General features: G+C 38.9%; 2 protein-coding genes across 2 annotated transcripts; one reads left to right on the forward strand and one right to left on the reverse strand.

The window, feature by feature from the left end:
• Nucleotides 1-965: 965 nt before the first annotated feature.
• LOC111339413 (coiled-coil domain-containing protein 77) lies at nucleotides 966-4,384 on the reverse strand. Its single transcript, XM_022946069.2, has 4 exons — nucleotides 4,180-4,384; nucleotides 3,757-4,084; nucleotides 2,627-3,345; nucleotides 966-1,352 (listed from the first exon to the last, which is right to left on the reverse strand). Exons 1-4 carry the CDS (start codon nucleotides 4,369-4,371, stop codon nucleotides 1,203-1,205), a joined length of 1,389 nt encoding a protein of 462 aa, XP_022801804.2. The 5' UTR covers nucleotides 4,372-4,384; the 3' UTR covers nucleotides 966-1,202.
• A 1,095-nt stretch (nucleotides 4,385-5,479) lies between these two features.
• On the forward strand, nucleotides 5,480-26,821 carry LOC111339408 (lysine-specific demethylase 5C). The gene is made up of 29 exons (XM_088760259.1): nucleotides 5,480-5,739; nucleotides 5,844-5,921; nucleotides 6,204-6,263; nucleotides 6,423-6,485; nucleotides 8,247-8,315; nucleotides 8,819-8,935; nucleotides 10,123-10,236; nucleotides 10,785-10,911; nucleotides 11,518-11,786; nucleotides 12,395-12,553; nucleotides 13,013-13,132; nucleotides 13,501-13,563; nucleotides 13,718-13,807; nucleotides 14,579-14,671; nucleotides 15,613-15,701; nucleotides 16,938-17,220; nucleotides 17,679-17,873; nucleotides 18,460-18,577; nucleotides 18,975-19,041; nucleotides 19,667-19,788; nucleotides 20,071-20,221; nucleotides 21,035-21,152; nucleotides 21,704-21,850; nucleotides 21,957-22,077; nucleotides 22,265-22,352; nucleotides 22,608-22,746; nucleotides 23,605-23,784; nucleotides 24,130-25,092; nucleotides 26,099-26,821. Exons 1-29 carry the CDS (start codon nucleotides 5,584-5,586, stop codon nucleotides 26,816-26,818), a joined length of 5,079 nt encoding a protein of 1,692 aa, XP_088616385.1. The 5' UTR covers nucleotides 5,480-5,583; the 3' UTR covers nucleotides 26,819-26,821.

Consider the following 26,821-nt stretch of genomic DNA (forward strand, 5'->3'; position numbering starts at 1 on the left):
TATTTCTAAGAATTTGGTAAAAAATGAAATGTCACCCAGTTGCTGTTTTTCTTTATTCTCGTCGTATGTCTGCTTCATATTGTATCAATATTTTAAGGACATTTACATCTTGGTTACTCTTGGATTTAAGAGGGTTAATTTTCTTTCACTTTTTTAAGTTTTTTTTTCAATCGCAGACTAAAGATTGTTAATAAAGGGGAAAACAAGGGTATTAATTTTTTTCATTTTCTGGACCTGTTATCAACTACAAGGGATTAGACCGGACAGTAATTTGAATTGTTGGTGTGTAAACTCTAGATCACAGAGGATTATAAAGAGGATTTTTGAAAAATGTGGTTGGGATGAGAACAATCTATTTTTGCCTAGATATACTATTTTGAGTGAGTACAGAACTGAATAAGGATCATTCTGATTGTAATTCTAATATCAGGACAAGGCCTGCTGAATATATTATGATAATAATTTGCTCATTCTATTTTAGTTTGATGAGTAAATTAGGGTTATGAACTCAATAAATTTTTGAAATTGCACCATGTTGATGTAGATATACCTCTTACTGAGTTTGAGATCTGTACTGTAAGTTACAAACCCAAATGCAAAGGACTGCAAATGCAGGTGGAAAAAACAAGGTTTTCTAACCTACAGTACAGACTAAGAAGACATTTTTTACATCTCAGGGTTCAAAGAAGGGGGAGACGGCAAACAAACTTTTGAATTGAGCAGGCTGCAAAGTGAAATATGGTAATGAGTTGTGCTCCTTATCAAAACAGTTTCCTTTACCAGCTGCTGTAAAGGGAAACAAGCCTACCCCCCAGCTGCTGTAAAGGAAACAAGCCTACCCCCCCTCTTCTTGGCTTTCTCTGGAGGGGAAAAGTAAGGTGATGAGTAAGAAGTAATTCTTGAAACTAAAAGTGTTAATAACATGAACAGAGAGTATGTGAGCCCTTAAATTAGGCAAGAAAATATTCTGTGAAGACAATTTTTTATTCAAACATTAGAAAAATGTACCTTTGATACATGTATTTGACAATAACACTAATTCACAAGATGTTAAAAACTGTAATTGATTTTCCACGTGCTTGTTCAAATGAGGTCTATAAATTAACGTTATAACTTTGCCTCCATAGGAATCATTAGCCATAAAAATGATTCTGAAACCAAACTTAACAAGAGAGGGCAGAAATGTCTTGTTTTGTTGTTTGTCATCCCATATGCCTTACATCATTTTCCAAGGAATAAATCTTAGCTTTAAGATTGTGAAGTTCACCAACAAGTTTCTTTGATCGTCCGGCAGTTTTTCGCACATTTTTTAGCACTTGTTCATCATAATCATCGCCCATGGAAACTGTCACCTAGATATGAACCAGCATAGATCCTTGAGTTGTATGATCTAATTAACAATTATTCCACTCGCGCTTGTTGGATATGAGATGATAGATAGCCAACGAGGCGCTACGCGCCTCGTTGGCTATAATCATCTCATATCCAACAAGCGCGAGTGGAATAATTGTTTTATTAAAAACATTTAATTAAATTATTAAATTTTATTAAATTTTTAGCTCCCTTTTAATCTTAAGCTGAAACGTACACTTGCCATATTTGTAGATTATGGTATATTGGCTGATATACCGTAATGGCTAAGCCAATAAAAAGACTTGAATTGCATTATCCAATGATCTAGTTTTTAATAACATCTATTATTAGAATAACCTGTGTTATGCAAGCATTTTGATTGGTTTATTTTGTGTGCTTTTGGAGGACAGACACATTGAAGATGTCACTATTGACAGCATACTGCTTTTTTTATTATACAAAACTAGATCCCATGACAAAAGTCTGTTTGGCAATAGATTAGTGACACTCTTGGCTGCTCTTCATGTGTCTCTTTTTTGGTCTTAATACATTTTGATGTCATCTGTGATCTATTATGGAACAGACACATGGTAGCCTGCTTGCAGGCCATAGTTCCAGTGTCAGATTCAGGGCGGCAAATATTGAATAAATCAATGAAATGTCTTTATTTTGTTCATTAAAATACATAACAAATGTTACAGAGAGTAAAAGTAGATAGATCATTTATCATAATTATGTAAAATCATGTAAAACATAAGATATAATTATAATGTTACTTAGCCAAATTGTATTTAAACCTTATTCTATTAAAAAAGCAATTCTTAAAACGTTCTGTATTTATCCCTGGTAATTGGCATGTTTGTGATCTTAACTTCTTGGATGACTCTTTGACTTTGGGCAGAAGGGTATATAATGGATGGTTAACATTGTTCTTAATTTTGGTGAACAACCTGCGATCGCATTTCTCTAAAAGGTCATAGATATTAATTAACTCAGAAGTGTAATGTCGAAGTATGGGTTGCCATACTGGATAGATGGAGGATTGGGGATGAGTAACAGAGCAAGGGGGAGGAGAAGGGGGGGAGTAAAACATTTCACTTGGTCACTCATGGAAATTAACTGAGGAGGAATGCTTTTTACAATGCTTTGAACCTATAAATGAAGGTTTATGATAAAAAATAAATAAGTAAATAAAAAAAGACTATTTACATAGCACAATTCCCAGTGATGTCTCAGCAGGCTTAACTGTTAATAAAACAGTTTTTTTCCTTACCTTATAGAGCTGCTTCTCAACATTTTTCAGCTTGTCCCTGAGCATTTTAATATCTGTTTTGAACCCTTCAACTTCCATGGCTCTCCTCTTCTCAAGGTTTTCATATCTGGAATTCATCAGGGCCAATCTCTTGCTCATCTTCTCAGTGCGCTCCTTGAAAATGTCTTCACTAACATCAGTCTTCTCTCGTATTCTCGCTAACTCATCTTCCAGACCAATACACTGCTCTCTGTACATTTCTGCAAGTTTCTGTGTCTGTTCAAGTTGGTGTCTGAGTGACTGAACTGCCACTAATTGCACTTGCCGTGGCTCCATTACCTCCCCTGACACTTCTAACACACTCACACCACTCACATCAAGCTGTTCTCTCAGATGGTCAATTTCCTGAGCTAATCTGTCTCGATCAACCATCCAGTGCCTCTCTTTGGCTCTTATTTCATATTTCAGCTCTAAGAAATCCTTAGTGCTATCGTAAAGAAGATCCTGTGTTTTCCGCAACTTTTCCTGCATTGTTTTGATTTTGTCTGCATCTCTTTCCCGCTGTGCTTGTTGTTCTTCCATATGTACTCGGCGATCCTCGAATAAGGCGTCCACTTGCTCCTTTGCTAGCTTTGTCTGTTCTTCAAGTTGAGCCTGCAAGGATTCTATTTGAAGCAAAAGGGTCTGGTTGTCATCAGCTTCTGCAACATTTCTAGCTGGATGAACATTTCCTGTGGAGTCTAAAATAAGATAGCCAAGTGAGTCTAAAATAAGATAGCCAAGTGAATAACCGAATATGTTAACAAGTGATCCTCATTCAATCCCTTCCAAAAAATTCTTTTGGGAAGTCTTTTTTTATCTCCTTTTGCAATAGGGGCTGGTAATAGTGGGAAAGGTGACTTTGACCCTAACATGCACCCTGCCAGTAGAGAAGCCTTCAATCAATCCTAGAAAAGGTCTAAGAGAGAAGCACCTTCCTTAAGTCGAAGAACATCTTGCGCGACAGGGTGCTTAAAAGGGGCCATACAAATCTTACACATATATATGGTAGCAAGAGGCGTTGTATATAGTGATCGACTCCAAGTAACCTTCTTTTATTGAAACTCCTACTATAGAGTTGGACTAAGAGAAGGAAACATCTTATCATTTACCCCTTTTGTGTCCTCCGGGGCCACGTCCGGCGAGGGGCCTTCGACCCCCGCCTTCTTTGTCTCTTGGTTTATGTTGCGCGACGATAGCTTTCGCCGGTGGCTGATGGTGAAAGTAAGTAATTTCAGGTTCAGTCATCTTTGAAAGACTCAACAGATGCTGTATCTTTTTGCGATCTTCGAGCTCGCGAATTTTCAGGCGGTCGTTTTCGGCGTACAACCGTAAGACATGTTCTCTTTCTTGGAATAAGTAAACTTGCATGTCACTGAGCGCCTTTTGCAGCTCGGCGATCTCTTCTTCACGTTGCCGTAGTTCCCACTGCGTCTTATGCTATGGAAATGAAAAAATCTCTAGATCAGCCACCATCGATATCTTGATCAGTGATCTTTGCTTCAACAACAACAATAATTTTCATTATATTTTACCTGTTCTTCGTACGTGCACTTATATAATTCCAGTTTCCTCACCATCTCTTCATATTCGCCATCATATTCCGCGATTTTTCTTCTGTAATATTCTAGTAGCTCTCTGGAAGGCTTTAGATGCCCCAACCTTTCGTTTACCGTTGGCAAAGGAGATTCATGTCGCTTTTCAGGTTCCGGAGAAAAGGCCGCCATTTTGAATCTGGCGGAAAACGAACTTTCGAGTGGAGAACCGCTGATTCTAATTATGGCGGGCGCTAAAATGAAAGGAAAATTCATGACAAACGATGAAAAACAGGAAATGCTAAAAAAAATTAAACTGTTTATGAAGAGAGATTTTGTCTCGCTTAAGCGCAAACATTCTGAAAAGCCTCCAGGGAAATGAATAATTACCAGGTGTTCTACACTTGGTAGCTTTGTACCGTATCGAATACAGCTGCCTCCTTCACCTTCCTCTTTCCGCATTGAGGCCTATATACAACAGCTACTTCCGGTATGGGTGCCTATGGGCTGTGAAAGGCGTTTGAAGACCCTTTGAGAGTTCGATAGAAGAAAAAGACGGATTAAAACACAGAGAACGAAAGAGAAAACAAAAAGACCAAATTAACCGTGAGGAAAAACAAACTGAAAATTATTCAGATAAAAAAAATGTGAAGACTTGCAATAGTAACTTAAAACAGCAACCAGGTCAATTACGCGCTTCAATGGTAAGACCAGTTGGTTTTGATCATATTTGACACAACCCTGAAAACTTTTTATCCAGTGTCACGTTTGTCATGCGAGTTACAAGAACGTTTTCAAGATTCAGAAATCAGATCAGTGGATCGAGGAAAATACCATACAGTTTGGTAAGGGTGCGAAAGTTTTGTTAAGTTTCAGACTTGTTTGTAAATGGTTGAGGTACATTTTTTGCAACCGTCAAAAACGAATATTTCACTTTTTGATCAGGAAACCACTCGAATCTTTTGTTACATAAATTGCTCTGAAAATCGTGTAAACGAGGGTCACGTGAATTTATTCTTGACAGGAAACGTGCGTTCATGGTGGTCTCGGAAGCTCATCTCCTTGACTAATGAAATATGAAGCCACAGATGACAAATAAAATTCCCATATGGCTTGAGTTGTGTCTAGAGAAGTAACTTTTGTTACCTAAATGTTTTGTTTACTAACGTTTATTTGAGTCTTCAGTGTGTAGGACCCGTTCCATTTCAACGGAACTTTACGTCATAAAAAAACACAGATCCAATCACAACCAGGAAAGTTGATCATGTGACTTTCATAATATAAAGACACAAAAGCCGTCAGTCAGACGAGATGATTAGTCGATTTTAAAAATGGCGTTGGTTTGTGAGAAATGTGAGTCCTTTGTTTTGAAATGGCTGGTCCTGTCCTGACTCAACAACAGCCATGGAGGAAGAAGGGGAAGAGTTCGTTTTCACTCCACCTCCAGAGGCCCCAGTTTTCGAACCAACTGAAGAGGAATTTCAGGACCCTTTGGCGTACATTGCAAAAATAAGGCCTTATGCAGAGAGAACTGGCATCTGCAAAGTCCGGCCTCCCCCGGTTAGAAATAGTCTTTTTTCGATTACCAAGTCTTATTTTTTCCATGTGAAAGCATTATTTGGAGAAAAAGAGGACTTTAAACAAAATTTAATGTTTAATTTTAGGAATGGCAGCCTCCGTTTTCAGTAGATGTGGAAACTTTTAGATTTACGCCGAGGGTTCAGCGTCTCAATGAACTTGAGGTAACACATACCTATTCGTCTTTTTCGAGAAATCCATTGGATATTATTTGTAACAAAACGTCGTGTTTAACTCACAACGACCCACAAAGTAGCCTCTAGTCTTCTCTTGTATATATTGCTCCATCTAAAAAAGTTGGCGCTCGTTCTTTTCTTAAATGAAGATCGGAGTTTTATCAAGAATCACAGACTATAGGCTTTAACCAACCATGTGTCCCTCCCATCACAATTTTCTTTTTTTTCTCAAACCGATCATCGTTTATAGCTGTTGCTTTGTTTATACAGGCGAGAACAAGGGTGAAACTAAACTTTTTGGATAGCCTCGCCAAATTTTGGGAACTTCAGGTAAATATACATCACGAGTTACCCATGTTCTTCGTATATGAGAATTCACAATTTTGAAATCCTAAGATCGATGGCAGCCATGTTTACAACTCATCTCTTATTCTTAACGTATATTCAAAGGTCTAACTGGCCCCACCATTTTAATGGTTCGTTTTGTAGGGTACAACTTTTAAAATACCAACAGTTGAGAGGAAAAGTTTGGATCTCTTTCGGCTTCACAAGGTAAAATAAACTTGAGGGATATTTCGTTACGAAGTCTTTGGTAAACCAGTTGCTGTGCAAGCAACGTGGACCCATAATTATTTTATCTCCTTAATAGTTTAGATCACTCAAGCGCTGCTCGGCTTGTTCCAGGAAGTTTGTACCCTTCATGACCAGGAAAGGCGATCTCAGAAAGAATTCGTAATGTGGGGTATAGACTTCGTGGTCTCCTCTGCCTTGGCAGACCTTTCATCATTACCTGTCTTATTACCAAATTTCTTTGTTTTATTTCGAAACGCAAGATAGCGAACCTTTAGGCAGCCATGTTTTAAACCATATACCACTACCTAAGGGTGTGTTCCACAACTTTTCCCCGATAGTTTCAAGTATTTCTGCTATGAATCATGGCCAAAAGGTATTAATCTAGTTTGCCAAATTGTTCCCTCATCGCAAGGAAATATTTTGCTTGTAATGAAATGTTTTCAGTTTGATGGACGTATTTAGGATGACATAACATTTTTCATTAGTAAGTATTCATTGAAGGGGATTAAGTTGAGTTTGTGGCTTGTTGGCCAGACAATCAGAGTTTTACAAAGATCCATCTTCAGTCATGATCTGCTGGTTGAAACTAGAAGAAAGGAAGTTGTGATACCAAACTCCAACTGGAAACTAAAAGCATTGTAAATATCAATTGTATAGTTATCTGCTTTAATTCTCATCCAACTATGTCAACTGTTTAACAATTTTAGGAAGCACTTGTGTTAAAATTGTTTATAGATTATGAGATAACATATACACAGTTTTGAAATATTCTTAATCAAGATCCACAGTGATTTCTTTCAATCAAAGGAAAATCTTTGTGCCTTGCCAACTTCTTGTGCATAGTTCTTCTTGTTTGACAGTTTTTGTGGTGCTATATTCAAAACCTGAAACCATAGATCTAGATCCAAAAGTTGTTTATTTGGTACAGTTGCTTTGCTGCATGAGAGGATGATCTTTTGATAAAAATCATGATGAAAAGTGTCTGCATTGTCTTGTTTAGCAAACATTTTCAATCACTGTAGGAGTGTTTGCTATATAATTTGATGTGAATCAAATTGTTTGGTACTATGCAAAGTGTATCTTATTAAAGTTTGTTAAACATCAGTGTCATTTAGTTTCTAACACAAACAGTTATTCATTAATAATCTTTTAGTTATTTTATACAGAAATCCAATGTTGAGATGTAATTTATCAACCCAAACACAGTGATCTAATCAACTTTGTCTCAGCCATTATTTACACACAAGTATTGTTGTTTAAACCAATAGGTCATTTAAGCAGGTTACTTCTTGGTTATTAATGATTATCTGAGTGGCTAGAAGTTAACATTGTGAGTGCTGACTGTTTGTTGCCTGTTATCTTACTCTGGAATGTTTTCCAGATAATTGTTTGTTGAATCATCAAAAAAATATACTTACACATGTAAAGTTAATGTTTCCAAAGTGCTATTTATCTATGCAAGTAAAGGGGTGCAAGAGAACAGCCTGAAGTGATATCTGATAGACTGTTGAATTCTTCATTGGTATTACCTTATATGGCTTTGTGAAACTTAAGCAGAAGTTGATGATGCACAGAAAGTCACTTCAATCCATGCATCCCTTGAGTTTCACTAATAAGGGAAACTGAACATCCAATATTACAAAGACTATTGGCTTATAAGCAAGTATAGGGTTTGTTATTAATTAATTTAAAACTCTGACATTTTATGTCCTATCTGAGTTTGAAAACTTTCTTTGTTAGACTGTAAGCGAAGAGGGAGGATTTGAATATGTCACAAGGAAGAAGAAGTGGTCTGTTGTGGCAAGAAAGGTATGTATATTGAAATGTCTGTCCCCATTCATCCAAGGTAATGCACCTCACAAGGTGTTTGCTCAAAGAAATATAAATAAGGAGAGCATTTTTACCAAAACCTCCTTGAAACTATCACTAGTACAATTCAAAAGAGGATTGTAATCACAAGTCTCACAATGTTGTCTTCTATATGCTGTTGTGCTTAGCTGTTATTGGATGGAATTCCACTGCTGTGATTGGTGCATCTTTTGCATCAGGGTTCCCTCTATGGTCTGCTTCCACACAGCTCTTCTGCTGTTGTGTTTTTTGATCATCAACATCCAGGCTTTTAGGATTTCAATGAAGTCTTATGTGAATCACTATTACAGTTTTACTAAGAGCAAAAGGTGGTTGGTTGAAGGAAGACTATTGTGTATTGGCTAGATAAGAATTAAAAAAGTGGTGATGTCATCCTTCCCTTGAAAAAATCAGGTATTTTTATTTACATTCTATCAATAAGCCATTGTTGATTGTTTCCACAGATGGGTTATCTCCTTGGAAAGTCAGCTCCATCTCTTTTGAGGATGAATTACGAAAAGTACCTTTACCCTTATGATATATTTCAAGCAGGAGCATTCACTGGAGATCCTCAGCCAGGGGTTTGTTAAGTTTTCCAATTACTTGAGCTCTACGTTATCATCATTATCATCATTTCATTCTCTTCCTAGTGGAGATAGGACCAATCCTGTTCTGGCTTCAGGCAGGTTGTCAATCTCTACCAGCACTCGCCACTCTCTCATTTAACCATCTTTTGCCACATCTTGCATTGTTCTCCTGTTGAGACTGGTAACTAGTAAAATGTACTGCTTGTTGTACTTTTCATTAATGCCTGAAATAGCTTGGAATTCTTTAAAAATAAATAGATAGAAGGATCTCTCTACCAGTTTGAAAATTTCTTTCATCTGTTGTTAAAAGTAAAAGGGAGAATTCTGATCATGCATGGTTTTCTTGGTATTTCTGTCTTTCTCACATACATGCATGTCTATATTTAAAGGTTGCAACATTGAAACTTCTTAAAAGAAAACCGTAGGATAATTCGGATAAACACACCAAGATAAACCCTTTACACCCCAGCATCAGTTTGTCATTTCTCCACACTGTTCTCTATACATTTCCTTTGGTACATATAAGGAGAATTTCTCTAATGATCAAGAGTATCTTGAGTTTGCTCTATAGTCTTTTATTCTCATGATCTTAATGTTTCATTCCAGTGTATTACTTAAGGGAGAAATGCATATCACTCTTAAGGGTTAATTAAAGGGCTGAAAGCCAAAAAAGATCCTTTGAGGATGGTAGTTGTTTGATGCATGCTGCAGAATTGATATCAAATGTAAAAAGATTATATAGTAAATTCTTAACAACTTGTCAGTTGTTTGGTGTTATCAAGAATTATTCCCCTAATAGACTGTTGAAAAGGTAAATGTGACATATTTTGATGGTTGTGAGTGTGTTTTCTGTTTATATTGTTTGTTTAAGTTTTAAACTATTTTGGGTGAGTGATCAATTGTGGTTCTGTTTGTCTGTCACTCTGTTTAGGTGATTTGTTTGTCTGTCTGTGTGTTTTAGGTTTCATTTGTTTTATCTATTGTTGTCTTGTACTGCATACAATAGCATCATTCATGGAATCCAGTTATTTTTAGCACCGATGGGTGGTTAATCTGAAAGAAAGTCTTGCATTATTTGATTGATCCTGTTTAAGTAAATCTGCTTTAACTTAAGGCAATGAAAGAACGGAGCCATTATTTTTAATATTTTTGTTAAAATATTATAGTATTCTCTCTTATAGAGTGCTGATGGCAAGAAAGATCAGAAAGAAAAAGAGTATGCTCCAAATGGAGGTGTTATTAATACTAACTACCAAATGTCCCGGAGATCAAAGAAGGTTATAAAAGCCGAAGAGGTGTGTAAGCTGCACATTTTGCGTAATTCTCAACCTATGTGGTCTCTAGCTGTTTGATAGTGCTTGGCAAGAAGGGAAAAGTTTGGCCGCTAAATCCCCACCAAAGTCACCAAATTGTCTTTGCAAGTCAGCTTGTGTTAGGTGGTTAGGTAGTAAGCCGTGACTCGTTTACTCTCAATTTACTCTCTTTACACCTTCATATCAGGATCTATATTCTCTACACATTTCCCTTGATACCCACAAGGATAATCTGTTTAACAATCAAAGGGTCTAAGTTTGGTGATTACTTTCTTCATTCTGGTGATCTTAGTGTGTGATAAGGGGGTGAATTTGTAATGAGAAATTAGATTATGATCACTCCTAGGGGTTAATGGATTAAAGTGAAATAAAGATATTTCTGTAATTTAGTTGGCAATTTCAAAGAGAGTTGACTTAACAGCCTTGCAGGGAATAGCTCCTGTAGCTATTATATTTATACTGACTTGCATTTCCTTTTCACTATGGCTTTCTGATCACTTATTTGTTTTGTTTCATTTTTGTTTCAAAAGCTTGATTCAATAGACTTTGAAAATAACCCTGAGCTAAAGAAACTGCAGTTTCTTGCTCCAGGACCCAAGATGGCTGGTGTCGCAAAGGGGACATTGTTACCCAAACAAGAAGTTAATATAAAAGAAGGTATTATTGAGGAAAATGCCTAAATATAGATCTTTAAAATTTCAGGAATTTTGCATCCATGGACTTTTTATATTTACAACAATCAAAGTTGTCCTTGTTAACTTTGAAGTTCAAAGTCTAACAAGCTATTTTTAGTAAAGCAAATTACAATCCACCAGTCACAACTCAGAAATAATTTGCGCTTGTTCTCTGAGATGCCCACCTTGTGATCAAAGTTCATTGGATTGAAGAGGCATCTTGCACATCACAATTCAAGTTGAGCATAAAGCTTTGCTGTATAAATTAAAACACGGTGTACACTGTTACAGTAGCTCTTTGTGAGCTTGCTAATCTATTGTTACATACAACCTTTGAAATAGTCAAGAGTGAAGCTGTCACCAGGTCACATTATGACAACATGTATCACTTTTGTTTTCTATCATTGTAACACAATTATAATCCCCTTTACATGTGTTGCTGGAATAAACAATTGCTAAAATTTACACAGATGCTTGAACTGTAAGAGAAATTTTTTATAGAGTGCACCATTCCATTTACAGCAGTCACCTAGAACTCTTAGAACTTAATTAATTTTTCCAATTTCCTATTAATTTTTCCAACCCTTAGAACTTCTAGACAGCCCAGTCAAGATTGAGATCACAAACAGCTTGGAAGAGAAAGAGAAAGATAAAGAGAAAACTGAACCCTCACCTCGTAAAACCAAGATGAATGGTGATGCTATGCCATCCCCCGGTAAACAAAGAATGGCAAGACAGAAACAAAGCATGAAACTTAAATTGGAAAATTTAATGCAGAAGGAACCAGAGTTGACAAGGAGAAGACCTGTAAGACAAGCCAGCAGGAAAAACATTTATTCAAACTCTCAGCTTATTTTGGTAGGCTTAGTAGCTACTTAGAAGTAAAACCCTACTATTGGAGTTCAAATGTTTCTGATGTCACCATTTTCATTTTCCATAGGCAAATTAGTTAGTAAAGTTGAGCTTTTGGACATCATAATGATGTTTTGTTATCTCTCTGACTGGAGTATACAATCAATGCTTTCTTCACCTGTGCAAAACTGAAGATAGCATATAGATTTCTGTAATGCGATTTTCTAGAATGTTTTTGTTGCAACCTTGTTCAGCCCATCAGGCTGGCACTGAAATTCAGTTTCCATGGCACAAAGCAAAAAGGAGTGTTTGTAACCCCCCCCCCCTCCCGGATGGCTGGATGGGATACTAGTCCATCGCAGGGTTACCCCCCATCAATAAATTCGCAGATACCCATTTAAACACCTGGATGCAGAGAAGCACTGTGAGAGTAAAGTGTCTTGCCCAAGAACACAACACAACGTCCCATGCCAGGGCTTGAACCCAGAGGCCACAGCACATACCACATACAAAGCCTTAGATATTGTTACTTTTGTGAACTAATGTTTTTTTTTTTTATTTTTTAATTGTACTAAATACTGATGTAGTAATTTTACATGTTTCAATTTGCTTAGCCTGATGAATACCTTTGTCAAGTATGCAGTCGTGGTGATTCTGAAGAAAGTATGTTGCTTTGTGATGGGTGCGATGACAGTTACCACACATACTGTCTTATTCCACCCTTATCATCTGTTCCACGTGGAGATTGGAGATGCCCTAGATGTGTGGCAGAGGTAAGAAAATATAAATCATTTTTCTGGTGTGATGTCTCTAGAAGTTGTTCCAATTGTTCTTTTGAATATTGTCTAACCACCAATGAATGACTGTCAAGCTGGCTGACTGAGTGATTGATTTAACTATCTAGTTAACTGGCTAACAGACAACTAGACAGACTAAATGACTGATTCAGCTGGTTGGCTGATAGACACACAGACAAATAAACTCCAACTGAGTGACTGACTGACTGACTGAGTGGTTGATTCAACTGGCTGTGCTGATAGACAGACAGGCTGAGTGGAAGACTGATTGACTGAATGCCTGATTTAGCCAGCTGGTTGACTTACCAACTCTGTGTGAATAATTTTTCTCTTGCAATTATTTGATCATTCAAAATAATGTGTAGCAGCCAGAGGGGAGAATTAACAATCAGATCTTGGGAGTTGATTGGTTAATTATTTTTTCTTTGTCTTTAGGAATGCAAGAAGCCACAGGAGGCCTTTGGCTTTGAGCAAGCCAAGAGAGAGTACACATTGCAATCATTTGGAGAAATGGCAGATAATTTCAAGAGAGAATACTTTAAACTCCCACCAGAGGTACTACTTCTCTTTCACTTTGGCAGAAATTTTGGATGGTAATGTACAGGTTTTGCTGGAATACATAGACAAAATTTTAATCTTTGTTGTCTGAGAAACAACCTTTATACCAAGACATATTTGGGTGCCAATGACTATCTTGTGGCCCACGATAGAATGAGGAAATTTTCAACAATTATCATGAAAAATGAAAGTCTCAAAGGGGACATGCACAGAGGGGGTGTTCTGTTATACGTACCAACCCTAGATTAGTACATTGTGTTACATTGTGCTGAGTAGATTTTGTAATCTCTGAAGTCAGAGGAATGGGTTTGAATGCATCTTGACAAAAGATGTAAAAGGTTTTTTTTTTCCTTGTATTTCCTCAGCAAGTACCTACTGAAGTTGTAGAGAAAGAGTTCTGGAGACTAGTTTCAACAATGGATGAAGATGTAAGTGAGATAATCTAAACATTAGATGTTCCTAAGTTTATTTTATCGTGAAATTAATCAATATCTATAAGCATCAAAGAAACACCACATACATGTAAAAATGCTCAAATCTTCACCACTGTGGACTAATCAGTTTGCGTGATAATTTTCTCAGGTGACAGTTGAATATGGTGCTGATCTTCATACAGCAACACACGGCAGCGGATTCCCAACTAAATTTAATGCTGTCACTAGTGAAGAGGAAGTAAGGGTCTCAAATTTATCGTATGTTAACTTCCTTAAAAGAGCTCTGAAAATATTTATACAGCAAGGTTCAAGTTATTCACAACAAAGGGGAAAGTGTGTACTCTGTGCACACTTGTCTTTAGCAAGGGAGCTTGTGTGTTTTAGATTTATTTCTACCTTGGGTTACAAGGTCATTTAAAAGTAAGTTAGGATTGTAACTGCTTTGTATAGAGGTTTTGCACAGCAGCCATGTTGGATGGCAGGAACTATAAAAATATTTTGCATAAGAAAGAATTTTTTTTTTCCCATGGGTAAAATAATCTATTGTTCCTGCCATCCAACATGGCTGCTGTGCAAAAACCTCTATACATGGGATGAATATAATTCAGGGAAGTGTTCCTTTGAAGTTGCCTGATGTGTAACTAGTTTTAGATTGGAGGAGTTCTTTTACATTATCTGGTTCTGTTGACACTATGTACAAATTATTTTGGTGTTCTAGAGAAAACTGTGGTGCTACTTTGGTGGGGTGGGGGGGGGGCGTAACAAAATGATAATGGTTTTATCAAATGAGTTCATGATGTATATTAGCCAGTGTAAAGAGTCACTAAAACTGACATTTCAAGCATCAGCCCTTCATCGGAGTGAAGGGCAGAAGACCGACACTCAAAAGGTCAGCCTCGGAGACTCTCTATGTGGCCAATTTACATTATTTACTCAGCTGGTAAAACCAAGTTAGCTGAGGGCGTTGATTTTATTAACTCTAAAATATCTTCGTGTGAATGTTTTTCAGTTTTATGCCAAATCAGGCTGGAACCTTAACAACCTTGCAAATTTAGAGAGATCAGTGTTGTCCCACATCAGTGCAGATATATCAGGAATGAAGGTTCGTTCATGACTAAATCTTACCAAAACTAATAATGTGGCTTGCATTTACATGTACATTGTTTGAAAATTTTATGCTGGAGTTTGTTAGATTTTGGATGTAAGATCCATCTGATCAACTTCCTGGCAGCTGGAACTTGTGGCTTGTCTTTAACCGCCTCCTGGTTAGCTCAATGGATAGAGCGCTGGACTGTTGTGTGGGAGGTCGAGGGTTTGAGCCCCAGCTGGACCAACACTCAAGGTCTTAAAATAATTGAGAAGAATATGCTGCCTTTCTATAACATCAAGAAATGGTTTAGATATTCTAGTCTTCTTGGATTCTAGTCTTCTTGGATAGGGACAAATAAATGGAGGTCCCGTCTCCTGCAGGGTTAGGGGTAGGAGACATTAATTTCCCATGCACGAGATTACTGTGTGATGAATGTCCTCTCCTGGGGTGGGATGGGATGGGTGGGTTGTTGTCTTGCGTTTCATACTTGAGCCTCTGGCTTGGGCAATATGGGTAACTATGCCCCACGTAAAGACATTAAACTTTGATTACTATTACTATTAATAATAAATAAAAACTATTACTATTACTATCTTCTCTTTATCATATATATTTTTTGTTTTGAATTTTTTTTATTAACGTGGTGTTTTAATCAGCACAGGATTATTGAATGAATTTAAGTCTTTCACTCAGGAGTGACAAAAAAGAAATATCTCCTCACAATATTCATACATTTTCAAGCATAGAGGTGATGAGATGAAAAGAAAACTTTAATTTGATTTGACACCAAATTCTCAAAGCAAAAATTGTAAACAGTGTATGGAGTTAAGTTCAGAGAATTTATCTTTTGATTTTGGGAGTGAAGGGGTAACACCATGGAAATTATATTTACCCTATTTTATTGTTTTAATTCATAATTTGATTGCCAATTATTTTTATCTTTTCTCTCATAGGTCCCTTGGATATATGTTGGCATGTGTTTCAGCAGTTTCTGTTGGCACAATGAAGATCATTGGAGCTATTCAATCAACTACATGCACTGGTTAGAACATTGTTTTTTTTTAATATATATATATATACTTTGGAAGGAGTAAAATAAACATTAGCTGTATACTTTTTCCTTAAGTTTTAATTAATGCAAAAATAAAAAAATATATATATATATAATTATATAAATTATATCAAATTCTGACCTGGTTGTAGAAGTTTAAATAACAGTGATTTTTAATGAAAGATCTCTAGCCATCTTTCAATTGTGGTAGAGGATATTTTTCCCAATTGTCAATTTTTTAAAACTATGAGAGTTTAGATTGATTTCTTTCAAGCCATTTTGCTTACTTCTAGGTATGGTCGTTCAAAACACTGTCAACCTTACCCTGAGTTATTGTAAATTTTTCTTTTGTATTTTTTTCCACTAGTTTCAAGTCGTATTAAAATAACTCAACAAAACCTTAGCTCTCATACGCCACATGAGAAATTAAAACCAAGGTTAACTTTTAAATCCTAGATTAACATTAACCCGCTTTCACGCAACCCAGCCCTGGGTGACAAGTGAGATCAGTGTAGATAGTATAGAAAGCTGCAAAAGTCTATAACAAAAATTTCTCTCTCTAATTGGCACTCTGAATCCCCATGGTATCAATGAACTATTTTCATTCAACTGTTTTACTCTAAACTTGTGTTTTTCACATTACCATGTTACTACTAATGGCATAGCTCCATTGACCACTTTCAAAAATGGCTGCTGGATTAATATTCTTTTGTTTAAATTTAAATTAGCCTTTCTGGCCTCGCTTGAGACAATGTATTGTTTTGAATTTTGTACTGGAGAACGAGGCCAAAAAGGCTAATTTAATTTAAACAAAAGAATATTAATCCGGCAGCCATTTATGAAAGTGGTCTATATTTCTATTTACAAAGACACACAATCCACAGTTCCTTTGTTCGCTCTGATGAAGGGCTAATGCTTGAAATATCAGCTTTAGAAACTCTTTATGCTGGCCAATTTAACCCTCCCATGAGTGATCAAGACAGAATTTCTCCTTACAAAATCAGTACAATATCAAGCAAATGTGTGATGAGAATAAAGAAAAGTATCAATCAGGGGATTGTTAGTTGATCCAGTACCAAATTCTCTGAACCAGCATCATAAGAATTGTATGTCCAACTGTAAGGAGAATTACAAATGAGATCGCGGGAGTGAAAGGGTTAAATTGTCAACTCAGTTGATAAAATCAAATTATCTTGAGATTGTAATTGTTTGTTTGTTTGTTTAAAGGGGTGAGCCCAAAACATGGTATGGTGTACCAGGTGACAATGCTGAGGATTTTGAACGCTCCATGAAGGAGGCAGCCCCTGAACTCTTCGAGGCACAACCTGACCTTCTTCACCAACTCGTCACCATTATTAATCCCAATGCACTAACTGCTAAGGGTGTACCTGTGGTTAGAACCAATCAGTATGCAGGGGAGTTTGTAATCACATTCCCCAGGGCATATCATGCTGGATTCAACAATGGCCTGAATTTAGCTGAAGCTGTTAATTTTGCTACAGCAGACTGGGTAAGTATTGTTTATATTTTCATTATAATCTTACTTTCCCCTGTTTTCGTATTTTATCAGCAAACCAATATGTGTGACAAAAGAGTGGAAAAGAACATCCTAGTTGATTTTCTGAATACTGCAAATCTCTTCTACTAATACAACGTCTAATCATTGCTATCTTTGCCTTTTGAATGCTTCAGATTGTCAATAAAAGTAAAAAAATAGTGGAAAATGCGAGTTGTTTTGAAATATACAGTGATACCTTTGAGAATTTACAAAGCCTTTGGCCCAAGTGCCTTGATTCCATGCACCTTTAAACAAAACCGCTTTTACGCGGGCTCAGATCTAATATCTGCCATTACTACTGTTTGTCTCTCAATTCCTGTTAGTCCTTGTATCAATAGTTGTTTTTTTCATTATTTTGATTGGTGTTTGTCCTCAGCATATTGTGTTTCCCCCCCCCCCTTACTTTACAGCTTCCAATTGGACGTAAGTGTATTCAACATTACCGTGAGATGACTAGAAACCCAGTATTTTCTCATGAGGAGTTAGTTTGCAAGATGGCTGCAGATCCTGATGGTTTAGATTTGGACTTAGCCAAGGCAGTCTATGATGAGATGTTGGCTGTCGTGGAGAAGGAGGCAAACAGGCGGCATAGGCTGGCTAAAATGGTAGGTTTCAACGCTAGGCATGAAAAAGAAGTAGGATAACTCAAGAGCGTCACTTGAAGTACTATTGACCTCTTCGTTCCCAGGATCGTATCGGTCATTCCCCTTATGATCTGCCACCCAATTCTTATTGATGTTAGTTCTGAGAATTTGGTGGTGGATCAAATAATCCCCTAATAGATATTTTTCTTTATCCCCATCACTTGTCTGCTTGATATTATGTTGATATTTTTTAAGGAGAAATTGTCTTGGTCGCTAATGGAAGTTGAATGTTAACTAGCTTTCATATGATTTACCACCCTCTAGGGTGGGGTTGATTCAAAGGTTCCTTCAGCAGGGCTCGACACTAACTTTTCAACTTACTAGCCAAGTGGCTAGTTACATCTCAGATGTTAAGACAATTTCAGTTTGTTTACTAGCCAAACTGGCTAGTGGGCTATCATTAGTGTCGAGCCCTGACTTCAGTCTCAAAAAAGCCAGTAATGAAAGACACAGCCTTGGTTAAGATCCTCGATCTTCAGCTAGACTCGTTCGTAATTGAGTTGTGATCTTCAAGATTAATACATATTGAAACTTTTTTTCATGACAGGGCATCTCAGAGTTTGAGCGAGGTGAAGCATTTGAGTTGTTGCCAGACGATGAACGACAATGTGGTGTGTGCAAAACGACCTGTTTCCTGTCTGCAGTTCAGTGCCATTGTAGTCTTGGTGGGTTGTTACAAATGTAGTGAATTTGTTTAATTGTCAATAACATTTCCTTAAAATTTCACAGTTGTCGTTACGGGAAAGAATTGCCTCGTTCCCAAAGTGTGGCTTTTAGCTCAGTTTCTTTGAAGCCTCTACGACTGTTTTAATTGCAGCTCACCTGCGAGGGTCATTTATTTTATTTAATCGCTTTCGCCGTGATTAAAATGCTAAAATAAGACTTGGAGGGAAACAATACTTTTGAGCAGGCCACGAGAACGAGAGAGGAAGGTGCGGAACAAACAATCGAGCGAGGCGCCAAATTAAGTGTGCCTGTTAATTACTTAAAGATGTTGTTTGTATTGAGTTTTTCTTGGCATTCCTGAGAGATAAGTAGTGTTTTTATTTTTCTTTGCTTTAGGGAAACTCGTCTGTCTTGACTGTATTACAGACATTTGCCCCTGTGTACCTCCAGAAAAGAGCTTAAGGTATGCTCGAACTTTCAAGATTAAAGTGCCAATTCTCTCCTTTAGCCGCTACACATTTCCTTATTAAGAATTTTTCAGTGTGAACGTGATGATAAATCAAGATAACTTCTACCTCATGAGTTTGAGTATTCTTACTACCTGTTTGCTGGATAATGTATGGATATTATAGGAAGAAGTTACATGTTAATCGCGTGTGGGAGTTGAAGGTTCGTGGATGTCATAGTCCATGAGTGTTTTCCAATGAACAAATGGTAAACACCACAGCGTACACTCAATTCGAAGCGTCGACTCAAGAAGCTAGAGTCGCTCTCGCCTATCGCCTCGAGCGACTCTCACGCTTCTTTCGTGCTTAGCAAACCTCCCAAGTGCATCCATAACTCAATAGTGTACGCTGTGGTGTTTAACATTTGTTTTATAACATAACATTGATACATTGTAGCTAAAGAGTTCCCTTTTATTTAACAAATCTTACGTGACCAGAAAAAAAAACAAGCGCGCGCGGAAAAATAGTCTTTGCATTTGCTCTCGTCAGCAGCGTACACCCATGGGAAAATGGGGGACGCTAAATTGACCAATCAGAGCGCGCGCTTTGCTTTGGTTAACTAACTGATGACACTGTTGACAGATATCGATACACTCTGCAAGAATTGCCATCAATGCTTCTGCGTCTGAAGAGAAGAGCTGATTCCTTTGACAACTGGGCAACTGAAGTAAAAAGAGCTCTAGATCCATCAGATCCTAAAGTCGGTATGTCTGTAAAAGACTCGAATATCTTCATGTCAATAAACACATCTTATTCAATGGTAAACAAACATACAATATGGGTGGATCTTTTGCGAGTTGCTTACGGGGCTCGAAAAAATGCGATTAGTGAGCAAAACTTCTGCTCGTGCTCTTTGTTAAACCATGGAATAAAGGATTTGTTATTCCATTTTTCGGTCAGTTATAACATTTTTCTGTGACGACTTCTTCCTTCAAGTCATTTCTCTGAGGCATGTTATAATTGTTGTTCCCAATGGTTATTCACAGATGTATCAGAACTAAAGGATCTGGTAAACACTGCGGAACAGAGCCAATTTCCAGACTGTGACCTGTTCCAACAGCTTAAGGCTGCTGTTACTGAAGCTGAACGATGTGCCAGTGTTGCTGTGCAGTTAGTCAGCAGGAAACACAGGACAAGGTAAAGAGCTCCTGTAACCACAACTTACATTTTACAATTTCCAGATGTAGAAGTGACGGAGAAATTCAGAAAGGGGGAGAATATCGAGAAGTTAATCATGCCTGCTATGATAACAAGTGACTGAGTATAGTTTGACAAGCGAGTGCTCAGTCATGATTTTCTTGGTGAAAACTGTAGCCGCCATCTTTGATTTTTACAGCCGTGGAAGTCTGGGGACAGGAATTAATTTGTATGGGGGGGGGGAGGGAAGGCGACGGACAAAAAGAAGAAGAGGGAAGGGTGCAGGGCAATAAAAATCACTTTTCACCTTTTTCTGCTCCCCCCTTCCTCCACCGTCCATTGTATCTCATATTAGGATAATTTCAGAGCTGAACAAAGAGTTTGCAGCAATCTGATTGGTCGAGCGGTTCCTTATATGACGCTATATAAACCGCTCCACGCGGTTTATATAAAATGTTAAAATAAAATGTTAATGAATGTTACTAAAATGTTATGATTTTAGAAATTTCTCTCTTGCTCAGCTCTGAAATTATACTAAAACAATTATTCGCCTCAGGTTCGGTGAATATTGTCGAATAATCCCCTCGACTTCGTCTCGGGGATTATTCGACGATATTCACCTCGCCTTCGTCGAATAATTGTTAAATATAATATAGCCGGTTGAATAAATGATTGCGGGTAAGACGCCTGCTATGCGGCTAGTGACTTGTGAGTTGTATGTTAATGTCTGCCACTTGTAGCCTTCACATTTGGCGCAAGTAACTAATCAAAGCAGGGTCATCATTTGTGAATGTTTGTTGTTTTGTTATACAGACCCCACAGTGGTGCAGATAACGTAGCAGCCACTCGTTTAAGTCTTGATGAACTTCAAGGGTTCATGCAGCAGCTGCAGAACTTACCTTGTGTCGTAAGAGAAGCCGATCTCGTACAAGTAAGTGGCGCACACTGGATCGTACCAAAGCTTAAAGGAAACCTCCACAGGTGGAACCAGTTGTCATCAAACCGAGGAAAATTAGGAAGTAACCACCAAAATGTATAAACACTGGAATCAAATGTTAGCAGTATTGATGGTAGAATTTCCCGTTAAGCCCCCATTTTGGATTGTAGACATTCTACGGAAAGCTTCCCACAACGCAACATGGTGCATGGCACAAAATTGTGGCGTCAAAATACCCTTACTCTGTACCGATTTTTTCACACATAAATTACTTCCTACCCATTTATGCCACCTGTTTTTAACGTAATTGAGTATTATGGTCATTTAACGATCCTTTGTGCCACCTGTGGAGATTTCTTTTGGAGTTAAAACGCTCAGTCCGTTGCTCAACGCCACAGTGGTTAGAATGATGTCACGCAAGGATTTTATTACGTTCAAGTAATGTCACACAACACACTGTTTGAGTGGTGTGGCACCCATTTGTAGGATATCAAGTTTGAATGGTTGGTACCTCATTGATGGTGGGATTGTTTACGATTCTTCAGGAACTTATGACACATGTGGAGAGTTTCCAGTGCGAAGCTCAGAAGGTGATTCAAAGTGGCACAACAGATACAACAAGACTTCAACAACTCCTGGACAATGGACACACACTGGATGTTGACTTACCAGAGATCCCAAAACTCAAACAGGTTAGACTTGATTCTGCTTGGCTCCATAATGTTTTGCGGTCATACTCGATGTTGTGTCCTGTGAATTGTTTGAATCTTTGATTATGAAGTTTACTTTCAATTTTAGGAGTTACGGCTGGCCAAGTGGTTAGAGCAAGTGAACATAACTCTAGCGAACACTGAAGATGTTTCGTTCGATGCTCTTCAAGAGCTACTTGAGACTGGAAACACACTTCCGCAAAAAGCTGGTATGTCCGTGAACTTTCCCTAACTTAACTTTTCAAGATCTACAAAGCTTGACTAAACTTCTTGACGTGGTGCCATATATTAAGTTGGTTAGCGCCTTATTCGTTGAAATAGAATGTGTTTTATGGTAGAAATTTCAGAATTATAGCAACTTAAATTATTAACAACTATTGGCATTATTTCCCCCAGCTATTGAGAAAGCCGTTAGCGAGCTTCGTAGTCTGGTAGCTCTAGGTGAACGGTGGGAAGAAAAGGCAAAACTTTGTCTTCAAGCCAGGTAAGAACCAACAGCGTTCATCTTCTACTTTTACCGTCTATCCAGGTACATTAATGACCAGATTCTGTCAGCCAATATTGTGTGACAATCGAAATAGTTAAATAACGCACCCGGAATGCTACAGTGTCACGCACAGCTCTCTTATCCTTGCAGGTCCTATCGTTAGATTCAGCTGTTTTACACACACAGTTCGTTACTTCAGTGACATATTTATCAAACACCTCGTGTAAAATACACCACACTCTCTCCTTATAGGCCCCGTCATGCGATGACTACAGTGGAAGCCATAGTAAAAGATGCATCACGTGTTCCGCTGTATCTTCCAAACGTGAGCGCGCTCAAAGAAGCACTACGTAAAGCACGTGAATGGTCTGACAAAGTTGATCATGTGCAGGTATGGTGGTGATAAAAATAAGGAGCTCTGCTCAAGGGTATCAGAATTTAAAGGATCAACCCTTGTTGGGGACATCAAGAGTAAAAGAAGCGTGAGTGGTTCGTAAACTACGAGTAGTCTCGCCCTTCGGCGAAGTCCGTCTCGCGATTTGAGAAAAATCAGGGTTCCGTGGGAACTCTAGAAGTGCGCCTCACTCACAGAGTTCCGCGGGGCGTGCTAACATCAATATTTTTTTTTTCTTTTTTTTTTTTTTTTTTTACTTAATTTGGTTTTTGACTCGCGCGAAGAGGTTCGCCGCAAAGCAGGGTCTGCTCTTGGTCTAAGGGGTTTGTAAACTGAATTGCAAATCGAGTTGTCCAGGTACGAGTCAGAGAGTGTGTTTTTGGTGTTTACTCTCATCTCTCACAATGCCTTTTTTCAGCAAAAAGTCTAATTGGATGGAATTGTGGGAGTAGGGGAGGAGAGGGAGGGTATCGATGGTTACCTTAAGAAAGACTTGCATAATTTCTCTTTGGGAAAGAGTCAGTATTCTTGGTTGCTTGGAGTCAGGGATAAATTCTGGCGGTTTGAGTCAGTTGGTCCTAAGATAAACTCCCCTGTAGAGGTTTTGCACAGCAGGCCATATTGGTTGGCAGAAACAATAGATTATTTTACCCATGGGAAAAAATTTCTTTCTTATTCAAAATTTTTTCATTGTTCCTGCCATCCAATATGTCTGCTGTGAAACAAGTACTTTCATCGGCCCACAACCCTTTACGAAACCCTAATATATTATCGTTTTTTTATGACGTCATCATTCGCTTATAGCTGGTGTGTTTTAAACTCTGGGTGCTAAGCTGAGTTCTTTGTTAATCCCAGAATGATGACTACTATCCTTACCTTGACGTCCTGGAAGCCCTGGTGATGAGAGGTAGACCTATTCCCGTGCGCTTGGAGCAGCTCCCTCAGATGGAATCCCAAGTAGCTGCAGCGCGCGCCTGGAGGGACCGAGCCGCAAGGACGTTTCTCAAAAAGAATTCTTCAGCTACTTTGTTGGAGGTTGGAGAGCAAACGTTTCGTTGGGTTTTATATCAATATGACTCGAAACTAATGGGAAAAAATACAAAAGAATACTTCTTTTGCAGAGTATAAAACGAAATTGAAACTTTACACTAACCTCGGGTTAGGTTGAACGTGTTTTGAACAACCCGGCCCAGCATGACGACGAGTGTTAAGATCTCACGCACATTAAACTGCGCTTTGTTACCGCGATCGAAAAGTTTTCAATTTGGAGCCAGTCCTCGGTAGCCCACAGGCCTTGTGATTTGAACTATAACTTGAGTTTGAAAAAGTCTTTTGTAAATTTTGTACTCAAAGATGTTCAATTTGTATCGCATTTCTTAGATCTTATCACCCCGGAAAGACGTGGGATCATACAAAGCTTGTCCCAAACCTCGCGGCAGCAAAAAACGGGATAAAGCCGAGAAAGAAAAAAATGAGAAAGAACGAGAAGTTATAATTGAGCTAGTGGCGTTGGACGAGTACATCGGTAGGGATCCTGCCCTACAGATCGCTGAGTTCCGAGAAGCGGAAAGTAAAGAGATGCAAAGCATGCGGCAATTGCGACTAGTCAACATAGCTAGACAGAAAGAAGAAGACAAGAAGAGACAGCTTGGGGAAAGCCTGGACGGACAGTACTGTACATGCCGGCGGGGACCCGACGGTTTTATGCTACAGTGTGAGCTATGTAAGGAGTGGTATCACGGCTCCTGTGTTCCCCTTCCGCGTACCCAGGGTGGCAAATCCATGGGTAAAGGCTCCGCCGCGCTGGAAGCGGCGAAGGAGCTCAAGTATCTGTGCCCGCTCTGCTCAAGGTCGAGGCGACCCCGCCTGGAAACGATCTTGTCGCTGCTAGTATCGCTACAGAAGCTTCCTGTTAGGCTCCCTGAGGGAGAGGCGCTACAATTCCTCACTGAAAGAGCAATGAACTGGCAGGATCGTGCCAGGCAGTTTCTGGCGGACGAAGATGTTGTGAGTCTTCTCACGTTTCTCAGTAGAACATCTGCAGCCTGGCCTCAAGGAGTGAGCGCGGAGAACTTGTCTGCGTCGGCTGCGTTACTTCGTCTCGCTCAAGTGGGACCCGAATCGGAAAACGCCGAGAAATCAGCGTCGAGTGAGGTGTCTGTCACGGACGAAGCTAACGACAGTGCGCAGGCCGAAGTTAGGCCGACTTTATCGGAGGAGATACGACGGCAAGCCGAAACGATGATGATGGAAGGAGATCTTTTGGAAGTGTCGCTCGATGAAACGGAACAGCTGTGGAAAATACTCCTCAGTCAGAAAAGCCAAGAAGAACAAGAAACGCAGGTGAGAAACATAAGGGCGATTCCAAAGGAGAGCGTTTTTGGTCAAACAAAACCAAACTTATTAACAACACTGGTATTCATATGATCCATAGTGTTGCAGTTGCAGTTCATTTATTTGTTTAAGCAGGTTGATTGATTGGCAGCTGTAATAGCTGATGTGGACCTGCTGTCCTAACCCACCCATCCCACCCCAGGGGAGGACATCCATCACACAGTAATCTCGTGTGTGGGAAATTAACGTCTCCTGCCCCAAACCTGCAGGAGACGGGACCTCCATTTATTCGTCCCTATCCGAGAAGACTAGAATATCTAACCATTTCTTGATGTTATAGAAAGGTAGCAAATTCTTCTCAATTATTCTAAGACCTTGAGTGTTGGTCCGGCCGGGGCTCGAACCCTCGACCTCCCGCACAACAGTCCAGCGCTCTATCCATTGAGCTAACCGGGAGGCGGTTCTCAATTACATTTCCTATGGCACTGACATAAAGAATTTGTTTGATAATCAGGAACGTCTGAAATTGGTGATCAGTTGCTTTGTTCACTTAACCTTTTATTCGATTCAGGGGTTAAGTTATCAGGAGAAATTAAAAGCCATTAATTTTTGTGAGTTAAAGGGTTTGTTACCAGCATCAATGGCTGGTGATTTGGGTCTGAGAAGGAAGTTTAAAAAATCAAATCCTATTTTCTTGCGCTTGTCTTTTTGTTTCGCGCAGTTCTTTGAGTATTGAAAATTTTTCACCAATCTAATTCGAGAACCCGAATCCAAAATTCCGTGGAATGCCTCTTAGATATTCCGAATACATTAGAAATTGTATTTATACAACAGCACTTGTTTTTTAACTAAGAAAGTCCGACGTCTGTTACCAAGGAGCCACCAAGTTTCAACAGCAGTCATCAGTTCACTCAACAACTGTGTTTTCGTTTTGTAACTCGCGTTTTAAAATTTTCAAAACAGGTTTCTGTTGTGAAATGCAAGTCGTAATGAGGAATCTTGTTTTTGTCGGCAGCTTTTTGAGGCGAAATCCGCCAAAGAGAAAGTCAAACGGAAGCGCAAGAAAAAAGACAATGAAGATAAAGAAAAGCCAGCGAGAAGAGGATCGAATGCTAGTTCAACGAACTCTGCTCCTGCTACATCAGAGACACCAAAGAAACGTCGCCGAAAAGACAAAGAAAAAGTCGTCAAAGTGAAAAAAGAAAAGATGGTTGATGTCGAAGAAGACGACGACGAAGATGATGACGATGATGATGAGATTTGCGCCGCCGGCGCGTGCACACGACCCCAAGGGGATGAAGTGGGATGGGTGCAGTGCGACGTCTGTCAGAAGTGGTATCACCTCGCCTGCGTGGGACTAAGCCCGGAGCGTGCAGAAGCCATGGATTCTTATAACTGTCTGCTGTGTGTTGGAGGGGGTGAGGGTTCGTCTACGAATTCAGCTGTGGGGACCCCACCCGGGGCGTCACCTGAGTCAGAGAATGTTGACGTAGATGGTACCACGCCGACTTCCCCTACGCCTCCGGTCTCAATAGTAGATGTTGAAGGGATGGAGACCGCGCAACCTCAAGGACAAGAGCCGGCGGAAAGTGCTGTCGGTTGCCAAGGCGACGGCAACTCGGTGCGCCCAGTCACTACAATCGATTTGTGTTCGGATGACGAAAGTGTGCACGAAGATATTCAGACCGATGAAAACACCGTGGATATTGAAACGGGACCAACGGATCAGGTTTAAAAT

Source organism: Stylophora pistillata, chromosome 5, assembly GCF_964205215.1.
Source record: "Stylophora pistillata chromosome 5, jaStyPist1.2, whole genome shotgun sequence".
NCBI lineage: Eukaryota > Metazoa > Cnidaria > Anthozoa > Scleractinia > Pocilloporidae > Stylophora > Stylophora pistillata.

Excerpts from the sequence above, each read along its gene's own strand:
- LOC111339413 (XM_022946069.2), bottom strand. The coding sequence starts at position 4,371 with ATGGCGGCCTTTTCTCCGGAACCTGAAAAGCGACATGAATCTCCTTTG. Across the intron at positions 4,085-4,179 it reads AGTGCACGTACGAAGAACAG|CATAAGACGCAGTGGGAACT; the intron begins GTAAAATATAAT and ends TCATTTCCATAG. Across the intron at positions 1,353-2,626 it reads TTGAGAAGCAGCTCTATAAG|GTGACAGTTTCCATGGGCGA; the intron begins GTAAGGAAAAAA and ends GTTCATATCTAG.
- LOC111339408 (XM_088760259.1), top strand. The coding sequence starts at position 5,584 with ATGGAGGAAGAAGGGGAAGAGTTCGTTTTCACTCCACCTCCAGAGGCC. Across the intron at positions 21,153-21,703 it reads GAGAAGCCGATCTCGTACAA|GAACTTATGACACATGTGGA; the intron begins GTAAGTGGCGCA and ends ACGATTCTTCAG. Across the intron at positions 23,785-24,129 it reads CTTCAGCTACTTTGTTGGAG|ATCTTATCACCCCGGAAAGA; the intron begins GTTGGAGAGCAA and ends CGCATTTCTTAG.